A 14,122-nucleotide genomic window follows, 5' to 3' on the forward strand; every position below is an offset into this window, starting at 1 on the left:
CTGGGCTGAAATTCTCCGCCATAAGACAGCCTGAAAGCCAGCAGGTTTATCTGACTGAGCTAACTTGTATGCTCGGTTGCCGTAGTCAGAAGTTCGAATCCTCTAGGTTCCTTTCCTTTGATTGAAATTCTGAATGTCGTAATCTCGAATTCACCATCTCCACTACTCAAATATCTCTAGGCTTGGAGGGGAGCCTGACATCGGCTAAAATGCCGAGAAGCAGTGGGGCTATGCTAATTGAATTGGAAAGGCCCACTAAGCTTCAACAAATTCACTCCCTCACAAGATCAGGAATTGGCCTTCTTATTGCAGTATGCGGCCACTACCTTCCTCACGACTTCTTCAATTAACGCATGAACCTAAGTCCCCTACAGCTGCGGAGCACCTGACCAAGTTGGCGGACAGACCTGAAGCGCAGCCGAGGGTGCTAAGAATCTCCGGATACGGACAGGCTGCCAATGAAAACTGATCCTTGTAACCTTTAAAACCCGAACCCTTTCGAGTGAGGCTAGCTTAGCAGGACTCTTTCAGGAACTATCAGGCATTGTTTTGGATATCATTGACCTTAGAGAGGTTAGGAGAACTGGTGAGGCTTATACAGCGCTGACTAACGGCCACGTCCTCTGCTATAGAGGACTCCCAGATAGGAAGGTATACGGGGTAGGATTTCTAATCCGCAAGGAGTATCCGCAAGGAGAGGACTGTTGGAATCCCAGTGATTATTACCCCTTCCACAGAAGGAGCCGACCCGAAAGAAATGTGTCCCATTGTTTTGTTTACTGAAATTGAGAAAACTTTTAGCGCGTCCCCAGTTAGGAGGCGATTTACTGCTCAAGGAGCGCTGCTTCTTGATGTACAGACAGAAGACAAGGTGAACTCCCTTCTCAGTTGCAAGTCAAACTCAGGGACTGCACTCTCAGCACGAGTGCCCAATTTGTAACTGCAAAACACGTGCATTATCAGAGGAGTACCGAAGGGGTCCACTGACGAGGAACTGTTGCAATACCTAAAGCCGCAAGGTGTTTACCATATAAGGAGAGTCACTCGGCGCGTTCAAACTTCCGAATCCGATTGGGAGTCCAGGCGAACTAGCTCCGTGGTTCTTACGTTCGCTCCAAACGCAGACCGTCTAGAGAAGATCAACTTGGGCTTCAGAAGACACGAAACCATTGACTACGTTGAAACACTACCTCGGTTCTTCAAGTGTCCGCGCTATGGACATGTGGCGAAGTACTGCCGTGGTGAGCAGCGGTGTAAGAGATGTGGAGAACCGCATGATTTCAAAACATGTGCGTGCAGCGAGAACCTTCTTTGTGCAAACGTAGTTGTGGTCATCCAACTAGTTATTCCAAGTGTTCTACGTGGGAAGCGGCAATAAAGGGAAAGAAAACGTTTACCTTGGGGCCAATAGGAAAGGACGAGAAAAATACGACAAAGAAAAAGACGGAGAGTCGCAGACAGTCAGACGCATTCAAAGGGAGCTAAAGGAGTGAAACTGATTGCGCAAGCCTGAAGCCTTCTCCAGGAATCCAGGACACAGTGGTGCCATCGCGCAGCGGACCGGCTAAAACAGTCAAATCAATGAACAGAGGCCTCGTAGCCGAGAAGACTGCTGAGCAACCGGAACAGCGAAGTTATGTGTCTGCACTGCATTGACCCCAATCACGTTGCGATGAAAAAACACCGCAGCAGGGCTGTCAGCAGGTGCTACGTGCTCTCTTCAATGCCTTGCGATCACACATAGAGAAGATGCCGGTGAGCTCGATGAAGGACATGCTCGCAGAAGTCCTGGCTCTCGGGTCACTGATTCTAAGCTCCGCCTCTTCTTAAAGCACCTAGAAATATGGATGCGTTCGGGACACAATGTTCACCACCTCGCCCAAAGGTGCCACTTATTATGCAATGGAACTTTGCGGGTCTTGCGGACCATTTACCTGAACTGTCGTTTTCTAATACATAAGGACGTAGTGGGCAACATTGACAAATTCTACAGTATTAGTGAGAGAGTAGCAGTAACCGCAATAAAACCTTATAAGATGTATCATTAAAGGTAGTACAAACCTACGCTCCAACCTCCAGTCATGATGATCATGAAGTAGATCAGTTTTATGTAGACGTGGAATTAGCCATAAGAAAAGAGCAAATTCAGTATACTCTAGTAATGAGCGAGTGCGATGCAATCGTGGGGAAAAAGCAGGCTCGTGAACAAGCAATTGGCAACTGCGGCGTCGGCTCTAGAAACACTAGAGGAGAGATGCTGGCAGAATTTGTGGAGAGGAAAGCTGGGAAAATGAACACCTTCTTCAGAAAGCATAGCAACGAAGAGTGTGCCTGGAAAAGCCGTAATGACCAAACAAACAATGAAATCGATTTCATACGTTCAGCTGATCCCAGCATAGTGCAGCATGTAGAAGAGTTTGGCAGGGTAAAGTGCAGTAATCGTAGGTTAGTGAGGTGTAGGATTCACCTGCACTTGAAAGAGCAAAATTGGTCAAGAAGAGGCAGGCCAACCCAGATGCAGTAAGGATAAAATTTGACCAATTCAGGCTAGTACTTGCAAACAAATATTAATGAATGAAACCGTAACAAGGCTGACTTCAGAAGCAGCACTTGATGTGGGAGGCACTTCACCAAAGCGACCAATAGGTGAGCTCTCCCGAGGAACGAAGTACCTAATAAAGAACGACAAAGAATTAAAGTGTCCAACTCAAGAGATATGATAGATTTCGCGGAATCGTCAAAACTGATCAACAAGGAGAAAAAGGATATAAGAAATTATAACGTAAGGAAGAATGAGGAAGCAGTTATCAATGGACGCAGCATGAAATCAGTGAGAAGAAAACTTGACATAGGAGAAGCCAAAATATATGCACTAAACGATAAGGAGGGTCTAATCAGCTATTTCAGCAATCAGCAAATTCGAAGATATAGCACCCGCCGTGGTTGTTCAGTGGCTATGGTGTTAGGCTGCTGAGCACGAGGCCGCAGGAGGGTATCCCCGGCCACGGCGGCCACATTTCGATGGGGTCGAAATGCGAATACACCCGTGCACGTTAGGTGCACGTTAAAGAACCCCGTTAAAGAACACCCGTGCATTTAGGTGCACGTTAAAGAACCCCAGGTGCTTGAAATTTTTGGCTTCCTCCACTACGGCGTACCTCATAATCAGAAAGTGGTCTTGGCACGTAAAACGCCATAATTAATTTTTTTTGAAGATATAGCAAAAGCAGCGGAAGAATTCTATACTGACCTGTACAATACCCAGAGCAGACAGGGCACCTCCTTTGAAAGAATTAAGGAACAGGTTACAGAGGTTCTTTCTATAACCTGCAATGAAGTTAGAACGGCCTTAGAAGACATTTCCTTGTTCTTTAACGAGGAAAGACGGCGGGTGAAGATGGAATAACAGTCGATTTAATCAAAGACCGAGGAGACATGATGGTTGAAAAGCTTACGGCCCTTTATACGAAATGTCTCACGACTTCGAGGGTCCCAGAGAACTGGAAGAATGCAAACATTATAGTAATAGACAAAAAGGGAGACATTAAGGAACTGAAATATTATAGGCCCATTAGCGTGCTTCCAGTATTGTATGAAATATTTCCGAAGATAATCTCCAATAGAGTAAGGGCAAGACTTGACTTCAGTCAACCAAGGGAACCGGCTGGCCTCAGGACGGATACTGTACAATGGACCACATCCATGTAATCAATCAGGTAATCGAGACATCTGTAGAGTACAATCGACCTCTCTAGAAGGCTTTCATGGATTACGAAAAGGAATTTGTTTCAGTAGAAATACCAGCAGTCATGGAGGCACAACGTAACCAAGGAGTAGATGAGATTTACTTAAGTATCTTGGAAAATATCTACAAACATTCTACAGCTACCCTAATTCTCCACAAGGAAAGTAGGAAGATATCTATAAAGAAAGGGGCCAGACAAGGAGACACAAGCTCTCCAATGTTATTCACTGCGTGCTTGGAAAAAATATTCAAGCTATTAAATTGGGACGGCTTAGGGGTAAGGACCAACGGCGAATATCTCAACAAGCTCTGGTTAGCAGATAACATTGTCCTATTCAACGACACTGGAGACGAGTTAGAAAATTGATTGAGAACAGAGAGAGTGTAAAACTCGGGTTGAAGATTAATATGCAGAAAACAGATAATCATGAAAAGCCTGGCAAGGGAACAACAGTTCAGAATCGCCAGTCAGTGTCTAGAGTATGGGAATGAATACATTTACTTAGGTCACAGGGGACCATGATCGTGAGAAGAGAATTTACAGAAGAATCAAAGTGGGTTGGAGCGCATACGGCAGACATACCGAGATCTTTACTGGAAGCTTACCATTATCACTAAAAAGAAAGATGTACAACCAATGCATTCTACCGGTGGTAACATATAAGGCACAAACTTATGGACTTACAGAAAAGCTCGCAAAAAAGTTAAGGACCGCACAAAGAGCTATGGAACGAAGAATGATAGAGGTAACGTTAAGAGACAGGGACAGATTGGTGTGGATAAGAGAACAAATGGGGGATAGCTGATATTGTAATCTACATTGACTGACTGAGTAAACTTTATTGAAACCAGCAAGAGGTGGTGGCTGGGTCTAGGCCTGCCACGTGGGGACGTCGAGGTGTGGCCTCTTCGCCGCTTCGCAGGCTTGCTGGGTCGACCACAGTTGGTCGGTAAGGTTTGAGCTAAGCAGGGCAGCGTGCCATCTCGACGAGAGGGTCGTGGGGTTAGTGTCGGGGTATTGTTGTGTACAGTCCAAATGCACGTGTGGAAGTGTGGCTGGCTGTGTCTTGCAGATATGGCACATTGGATTGCGGTAAATGTCGGGTAAATCTTGTAACGTAACAAGAGGTAAGTATTGGTTTGCAGCAAGCGGAAAGTTGTAGCCTGCGCTCGGGATAGTTTGTTGCATGGGCCGGGGAAGGTTCTACGCTCTAGTAGACAGACTTCACAAGATAATTGTAGCGTGTCAGGCGATCCCTAACGATGGGTGGCAGCCTCCCCGTCTCCCGCGCGGTTAAGTAGGCCTCGCACTAGGGAGTGGGCAACCTCGTTAAGGTTGGGGAGGTGCGGGTGGACGGTGTCTACATGAGCTGGGAACCAGGCGAGTGTAACCTGATGGTCGGTTGAGCGGGGTGCTTGTTGCAAGATGCGCTAGACTTGGTGTGAAATACGGCCGTTGATATAGTTGATAATGGCGGAGTGGGAGTCAGAGACGATGGTATGGCATGTTAGGTCTAATGTGGCTAGCGCGATGGCTACTCCTGCAGCTTCCTCAGCGTGTGGGGTAACTAGGCTGATAGCATGGTGGAGAGAGCCTTCACGCGTGGTGACAGCTGCAAAGCGGCTACCGTGGGGTTATTTTGCGGCGTCGACTAAACTCCCGCCGTCGTGGCGAGCAAGGGATTTGGTGAGAGCCGTGGCGCGTACTGTGTGACATGCGCGGTTGTATTCGGGGTGCATGTTTCTGGGGAAAGGGTCGGCGTGAATCCAGGCTCGTGTGGGGGAGGGGATCTGGTGTTATGGCCACGTTGATGGTGGTAGGTGATACCGAGCGAGGCGAGGATATGGCGGTCCATCGCTGTGAGAGTGAGTCTTTCCAGCTGAGAGTGAGTGTATCCAGCTGATCGAGGCGTTGGGCCTCGATCAGCTCGTTCAGTGTGTTATGGACGCCTAGTTGAAGGAGGAGGTCACTGCTGGGGCAACCGGGGAGGCCGAGGGCTTGTTTATAGACACCGCGTAGGAGGATGTTGAGTTTGGTTTCTTCAGCCTTGTAACCGTTTAGATACTCAGCAACGTAGGTGATGTGGCAAATTACCAATGACTGCAATAATCGGAGGAGATTCGTCTATTACATACCCCCACGGCGGTTGGAGACCCGCTTCAAAAGTCTCATGGTGTTGGCTTTATTCATCTTGATTTTGGCGAGGGCCATGCCATTCGCTCCGTTCACCTCTATGAGCATGCCGAGCACATGCATATTGGTGACGAGGGGTATGGGGCTGCCATCCGTGAGATGAAGCGCAATGACTTCGTAATGGCGTTTAGCGGTGCAGTATTTCGGACGGCGGCCACGGAGAGTAGACCATTAAGGAGGAGTTCGGACTTCACAGGGGAGCAGCGAAGCCCCGTGCCATGGAGATAGGTCTCGACTGTTTCAATGGCTGATTGTAGTACCGTTTCTATTTGGCCATCACTGCCTTGGTGGGCCCAGATGGTTATATCCTCAGCATAGATTGTGTGGTTGACATCGTCCACTTGCTGCAACTCCTTGGCAAGATCGATCTTGACGAGATTAAAAAGCATTCGGGAGATAACGGAGCCTTGTGGGGTTCCCGCTCTGCCCAGAGTCTGGGCGTCGGAGCGGTGATCCCCGCAGAGAGGAAGGCCGTGCTGTTAGAGAGAAGGTCTCTAACGTAATTATAAGCGCGCGCATGGAGATTAAGGCGTGAGATGCGGTCAAGAATAGTGGAATGGGCTATGCTGTCAAATGCTTTTTCGAGGTCGAGGCCGAGTATAGCTTTAGTAGTACATGTTCTACCTTCTAGTATATGGTGCTTAAGTTGTAGCATGACGTCTTGGGTCGACAGGTGGGCCCGGAAACGAATGATCGAGTGAGGATGCGCTGTAGTGTCTTCTAGATGGGTGTTAATTCGGGTAAGGAAGGCATGTTCCATAACTTTTTGCACACATGAGGTTAGTGAGAAGGGCGGAATATGAGCGAGGCTAGAAGCTTTGCCAGGCTTGGGAATAAAGATGACCTTTGCTGGTTTCCAGGCTGGGCAATGGCACCATTACGCCAGCAGTCGATATAAACTGTGAGGTGGGTGACGGGGACATAATCCAGGTTACGGAGAGCTTTATTAGAGACCCCAGTGGGGCCAGGGGGTGAGCGCTTGTTTACTTTATGCAGGGCGGCTTGGATATCAGCGATACTAAAGTCTTCGTCCAGTTGGGGGTTGGGGGCCCCGGTGTAGGAGCCGCGAGGTTGCACGGGGTCCACGGCTAGATACTTGTTAGTGCGGTAGTCTAAGACTTGGGCACGGCCCCGTTTCCTCGTTTGCGTATAGGGAAGCTTAGTGAGGCGATCTTGTTGGGAAGAGTGGGTGGCTTGACTATCGAGGAGGTGTTTGAGAAGCTACCAAGAAGAGTGACAGTGGATCTGTCCGACAACAGTATTGCACAGTTCAGTCCATTGTTGAAGGCTCAGAGTGAGGCAATGGGCTTCGATTTCCTTCTCGAGGAGAGCTATTTTAGCGCGGAGGCACCTGTTGAGACGTTGCCGTTTCCAGCGAGATAGGATGGATGTTTTAGCTGCGAGGAGATAGGCCAGTCTGCTGTCTATGCGCTCGACGGGGACATCAGTGGTAACAGCGTGCGTGGCTGCCTTGGTATCGGAGTAGAGATTTCGGGTCCATGCATCAATTTCCGCTATGCGTTCTGCGTGCTGGTCAGCGGATCGATGCTTGCGAAATGCATCCCAGTCAACCCAGGTGAACTAACAGGGTTTGGCGGTAACTGCAGCTATCCGAGGGATAAGTATGGCAATGATAGAATGGTCATTACCGAGATCATGCTGTATGTTGCCCCATTGGACGTTGGTGACGTCCTTGGTAACTGTCAGGTAGGTCGTGTCGCGGGAAGTGGAGTTACCAAGGCGTGTGGGGAACACGGGGTCTGTAATGAAGGTGAGGTCGAAGCCCTGGGTGTCTTTCCAGGGGTTTTGAGCCGCCATCGTTGAGTAGCCATATGCCCATACCATGTGGGAGAGGTTGAAGTCTCCACCGATAACGGGGGGGTTGGGGCCAGCTACGTTAAAGGCCGTCTTGAAGAGGATGAGAAAATGGCTTCGAACTTTTGCAGAGGGGTGGATGTACGCGTTAAAAAGAAAAAACTTTCCTTGCGTTTCCTGGTGGGTACATGTTCAACGAGAAGATGTTCGATGTTTCTGTCGTACAGATTATGTTCAATGGCGGTGATTCTCTTACGGACAAAAGTGCACAGGCGGCGAGAAGCATATGACGGGATGAAAGGTTGGTAACCAGGGAGGGTGACCGAATTGATATGGGTTTCCTGAATCACGATGCCGTCCGGCTGCCTAGTGAAGGTACGAAGGTGTTGCTGGATGACTGGTTGTTTGCGGAGATCGCTTCGGCAGTTCCACTGCCAGATAAGTGTATCACTGTTAGTGTGGGCCATGATGGTGATTGGAGGATGCCATCATGGGCAGTGCCGGGGTTTCGTGGGCATGGGGAGAGATTGTAGGTGGGTTAAGCACTTGTGATTCGCTGTGCCAGGGTGAGAAGGGTGTGTTGTTTGGATTTAACTGCGTTCTGAAGTGTGCTTTGAAGTGAGACTAGCATGTCCTTAACCTCTGAGCGCACTTGGCACGTGGCTGCCTCTTGGAGGGCCCGCTTTTTCGGACTGGTGTCAGTGGAGCGTTGTGGCTAGAGGAGGTGGACGCTTCGGCGGGTGGTGTAGGAGGGGGTGTTTTGGATTGTTTAAGATCGCGAACCTCTTGCGAGAGCTTGTGAATTAGGTTGGGCATAATGGCATTTTCTTTTTTGAGGTGAGCTATTTATGCGTTATCATTGGCGTTCGTGGGCTGTGGGGAAGGTGTGTTGCGAACCTCTCGCGAGGCACCCGTAAGGGCTTCTGTGAAGCTCAGCTTGTTAGTAGGAGATTTGGCGGGTGGAGTAGAGGTAGATCTGGATCGTGAACGGCGCTGTCTCGAACGTGAAGGGGTCCGGGAACAATGTTGCCTCGAGCGTGATGGAGACCGGGATCTGGAGCGGAGCTTACAGTTCAAGGGCGGAAAGTCGCTTTCTTGAAGGGCGGCTTGCATTGCAGCTCGTCGTTCCCCAATGCATTTGCGAACAACGTACAGTGTCTTGTAGCGAGGCGTACACGATTTGTCCGCCCTAAGATGAGATCCGCCCCACAATCAGCATTTGGGGTTACACGTGTGATCGGGAGGTGGGTTGCGGACTCCGCAACCTCGGCAGATCTTGTTATTGGGAACACGGCAGACATCCATGCGTTGTCCGCCGCGGCCGCATTGGTAGCAAATTTCTATTTGCTTGCGGTGTAATGAGCATGAGATTAAGGTGGCTTCGTAACGGGCCAGATATGGCACGTCGGGGCTACTGAAGGCGATAACAAGGCTGGTTGTCGTTCCAATGCATTTTGCGGCTAGTGCGAGGGCATTGCGGGTATTGATGATATTGGCGTTGATTTGCAGTGGGGTATCTGAGAGGAGGATTCGGTGGATGACTCTCTTCGTGGTGTCTTTGTCGGCCGTCTCATACGCGTTAACATCGTGCGTGACCCAATTGACTTGATTGGATTTTATGCAGACATACCGGTCGGCGTTCTGCAGACTTGGCGTACTGACAAAGGCAATGTTTTGTTGGTTGTTGGGGCACACAGTAGCTTGCTGAATATCTGCTGGGCGGAGCTGTGCGGCATAGAATGAGGCTGTAGTCACGGTACGACTACAACTTTGGGCGACTACAAATTTGAGGGCTTCCTTGGGGCGAATTATAATCTTGATTTGGTTCTGTTGCATACTGATATCGCGTGTCACACTGCGTTTTCATGATAATCGCTTATCGGCCACGCAAGCAGCAGTCGGCATATCACATGTTCATCACCCTATAAAAAGGGCACGGCACCAATAAACGTTGTCTATTCCACCCTGGCGTCCGGCTGATACGCTACAGTTGGCGACGAGAAAGCGGCGGCGATGGCCGTCGGCAGGATCGGCGAGTATCGTCTAGGCACAAACGCGTCATGGGACGAATACGTCGAGAGGCTAGAAATGTTCTGCGAAGCTAACAAGATAGCCAAGGAAGAACAGAAAAGAGCCGTCCTGCTGAGTTGTTGCGGTGAAGAAGCGTACGGGCTCATCGTGACTCTGGTGAAGCCATCAAGAGCGACAGCAGCAACCTACGAGGAAATTAAGACGGTGGTTCGCAAGCACCTGCATCCAAGGCCTTCAGAGCTATACGCAAGGTTTTTGTTCTACAAGAGAAACCAGGCTGCCGAGGAATCCGTTGCGGACTACGTCACGGCGCTTCGGAAGCTAGCCGAAGACTGCGGGTTTGGCGACGAGCAGCTCCCGGTGGACATTATGATCAGAGATCGTTTCGTATGCGGCCTCCAGAACGAAGCAGTTATACAGCGACTTCTCGCAGAACACGACCTTACGTTCAACGTTGCGTACGACATGGCCGCGACCGCAGAAGCGACAGCCAAGCAACAGCGAGACATACGGATGCAAGGCCGAGACGAGGCGAAGGACTGCCAGGGCATGATACAAGCAACCCGCACAAAGAAAGACACCACGGCAGAGGGATCCAGTTGCTACCGTTGCAACGGTAAGCACGCTCCGCATTTATGCAGCTTTAGAAAAGCGGCATGCTTCAAATGCAAAAGGGTTGGACATATAGCGAGGTCTTGTCGTTCAAAAGACGAAAGTAGAGCGGCCCGGAAGACGCCTGAGCAAAAGAGTAAAGTTGAAAAGAGCAAGGGCGTGTACGAAATGAGTGCAATTGTTTTCACTTTGCGAAGTGAATGAGCAAGAACAGAAGTTTATGGTTAAAGTACAGATACAAGGACAGGAAGTCCCGATGGAGGTTGATTCCGGAGCCTCGTGCTCAATTGTGAGGGGAGATACATTTCGAGTAATCGTGAGAAATCGGGGTGAAATACCGCTCCAAGATTCTGGAACAACTCTCGTAACGTGGTCAAAGGAGGCGTTACCGCTGCTGGGTCGAGCAACCGCCTTGGTAGAATTCAAGGGCCGGAAGGCAAAGCTGCCATTGCTGGTAGTAAAGAATCGAGGCAACTGCCTGATTGGGCGAAACTGGTTTAGGCCGTTAGGCATTTGCGTGCGGGGAATCGAGCAAATAAACGCGGGAGACGTGTTCTCACAATTTTCCGAGGTGTTTCGCAGGGACCTTCCTGGCTTCAACGGACCACCAATTCACATCGAACTGAAAGACCACGGCCACCAGTGTTTCTCAAAAGTCGACCAGTTCCACTGGCCCTCAAGGACGGCGCGGGCAAGGAAGTGGATCGCGTGGGGCAACAAGGGGTATGGGAACCCGTCGCGTACTCCAACTGGGCCACACCACTGGTAGTGGTAAGAAAAAACGACGGAACTTTACGCCTGTGCAGTGACTACCGTAGCACCGTAAACAAAGCTATTAAAAGCAGCGGGTATCCTTTGCCCACTACCGCTGAAATGCTCGCAGCTCTGGGTTCAAGCAAATTTTTTACAAAGCTGGATCTAGCTCAAGCTTATCAACAGCTAACGCTAGACGACGAATCGGCTGAAGTGCTCACAATTAACACGATAAAGGGACTGTACAAAGTCAAACGGCTGCCGTTTGGAATTTCGGTGGCACCGTGGGTATTTCAACGAGTCATTGATACGCTGTTAGCAGGCATTCTCGGCGGGAAAGCCTATCTTGATGATATCTTGATTTCTGGCCGTAACGCGGAAGAGCACGCCGAGAGATTAGAAACCGTGCTATCGCGTCTGCAGAAAGCGTAGTTAAGAGTAAACAGACAAGTGCGAATTCAACAAGCCGAGCATTGAATTCTTGGGGCACAGGATTGACGCCACGGGAATACATCCGAGCCGAAGCAAGACTGACGCCATCCATATAGCGCCCACACCCACAAGCAAAAAGGAGCTGCAAGCGTTCTTGAGGTTACTAAATTTTTACAGCAGTTTCCTCAAGGGCAAGACTCAAGTGGCAGAACCACTCTATCGACTACTCGACCACGAATTGAAGTGGACAGGTGAGCACCAGCGTGCGTTTGAGAGGCTAAAAATATTGCTTAGCTCAGACTCTGTACTTGTGCCCTATGACACCAAGCGTCCTTTAATTTTGTGCTGCGACGCATCTCCTGTGGGAGTGGGGGCAGTGCTAGCCCATCGTACGACTGATGCGAAGGAACAGGCCATAGCTTATGCTTCCCGGACGCTTGGAGCCAGAGAACGTAACTATGCTCAGATTGATAAAGAGGGCTCAGCTGTTGTCTTTGGCGTGAAACGGTTCCACCAGTACCTTGCTGGGCGAGAATTTACGGTCATAACGGACCACAAGCCGTTACTGGGCCTGTTTAACATGGACAAGAGGGTACCTGAAGTTGTGTCGTCCCGAATGCTCCGTTGGATTTTATGTTTGTCTGCGTATAACTACAGCCTTCAGTACAGGCGAGGCCAAGAAAACTCTAACGCCGATGCACTCAGTCGTCTGCCAGCTCCGGGAGACGAAGACTAGCCACAGCCACCTGGGGACGTGCTCCTGTTGGAAGCGGTCGAGTGTGCACCGCTTCAGGCGGCAGATATCGCTGCGCTGATCAAGGACAGTCTTATACATGGTAAAGGAATGGATCCTTAGTGGCTGGCCTTCAACACAACTGGACAGCAAGTTCACGCCTTGCAAGGTGAGGAAGTCGGAGTTGTCGTTGCATCGTAATTGCATACTGTGGGGGAATCGCGTTGTAATTCCTAATGCAGTAAGAGAAAGTGTGCTTCAACTACTGCATGCAAATCACCCTGGGATGAGTGCTATGAAAGCGTCAACTAGAGGGCTCATGTGGTGGCCGAAAATGGACCACGAAATTAAAGAGTTTGTATGACACTGTCAGCCATGTCAGAGTAACCGGCAAAGCGATCCCAAGGTTCCAGTGCATTTTTGGATCAAGCCAGATCAACCTTGGAGTCGCCTACACATTTATTTCGCTGGTCCAGTTAATGGGGAAGTATTCTTAGTCGTGGTAGACGCCTACAGCAACTGGGCCGAGGTCGAAATCATGTCATCCATGAAAGCCACAGCTGTCGTCACCAGCTTAAGGAAGATGTTTGCGACACACGGTGTGCCAGACGTTATTGTTTCGGATAATGGCACAGAATTCACTAGCTCGGAGTTGCAAACGTTTTTAAAGTGCAATGGTGTGCGTGCTACTTTCACTGTACCTTACAATCCCGCCAGTAATGGTAGGGCGGAGAGAATGGTAAGAGAAGAAGCGTTAAAAAAGCAACAGGAAGGTTCCACGCAGTGCAAGATTTCGCGGTTCCTGTTTAAACAGCACACGACGCCACATTCGGTCACGGGAAAATCTTCGGCAGAATTAATGATCGGACGAAGGCTGAGGACAACCTTGGACAGACTTCATCCGGACCGACAAGACGCGCCTGAACCACAACGACCGGAGATTAAGAGGTTCCGTGTCGGTGACGCGGTCTATGCTAAAAGCTTTTGTCCAGGTCCAAGGTGGAAGGCGGCCAGGGTTGTGGCAGTCCGAGGCCCGGTGTCGTACATCGTCCAGTTGGACAACGGCGAAAGCCATCACAGGCACCGGAACCAGTTGAGGAGCGCCTGGACGAGGCTCGAAGCCGATCCAGTCTCAAGTGCAGACTACCACGTCAGGCTGCCTCTTACAGCCAGACGACCACAACAGTTGCCGGTCAGCACGGAAGCAGCCGCAGGGGCAAGTCCGGGCCAAGCTACCCAAGACCCGGTCGAGCCACGAAGATCAACACGCGTTAGACGGCCTATCGCACGTTATGGCATTGATGACTAACCAGACATTTTGCAATTGTGTAACGAATCTTAGGAGAAAGGCATATTGTATACTGATATCGCGTCTCACACTGCATTTTCATAATAGTCGCTTATCGGCCACGCAAGCAGCAGTCGGCAGATCACATGTTCATCACCCTATAAAAAGGGCATGGCATCAATAAACGTTGCCTGTTCCACCCTGGCGTCCGGCTGACACGCTACAGGTTCGAAGGTAGGTGAGGTATGCGTCCAGCCTTGTGAAAGTGTGCTTTGACTGGTGGCCTGGTCTTGGAGCGAGAACGAGTGGTTGAGGTTTGAGTGGAGTCAGTTTCGGGTGAAGAGACGTCACTCCGCTTCGCCGGTTGCCGAAGGCGAGTTGTTTGCCAGCCCATCTTGGCGGTCACTTCGAGATCCATGCTCCTTTATGGGGCAGATAACTTGATCGGCGATACAGAGCTCGCACGAATGCGTGCCACGCAGCCGGTGCACCTGGCATGCACGCGCAGCGGTGACGTGG

At 50.1% G+C, this 14,122-nt stretch overlaps 1 protein-coding gene across 1 annotated transcript; it reads left to right on the plus strand.

The window, feature by feature from the left end:
• Nucleotides 1-9,767: 9,767 nt before the first annotated feature.
• Nucleotides 9,768-13,590, plus strand: LOC140219565 (uncharacterized). The gene is made up of 2 exons (XM_072289453.1): nucleotides 9,768-10,401; nucleotides 13,370-13,590. The coding sequence occupies exons 1-2, from the start codon at nucleotides 9,768-9,770 to the stop codon at nucleotides 13,588-13,590; spliced, it is 855 nt and encodes a 284-aa protein (XP_072145554.1).
• The last annotated feature ends 532 nt before the right edge of the window (nucleotides 13,591-14,122 follow it).

This window comes from Dermacentor andersoni, chromosome 7, assembly GCF_023375885.2.
Source record: "Dermacentor andersoni chromosome 7, qqDerAnde1_hic_scaffold, whole genome shotgun sequence".
Lineage (NCBI taxonomy): Eukaryota > Metazoa > Arthropoda > Arachnida > Ixodida > Ixodidae > Dermacentor > Dermacentor andersoni.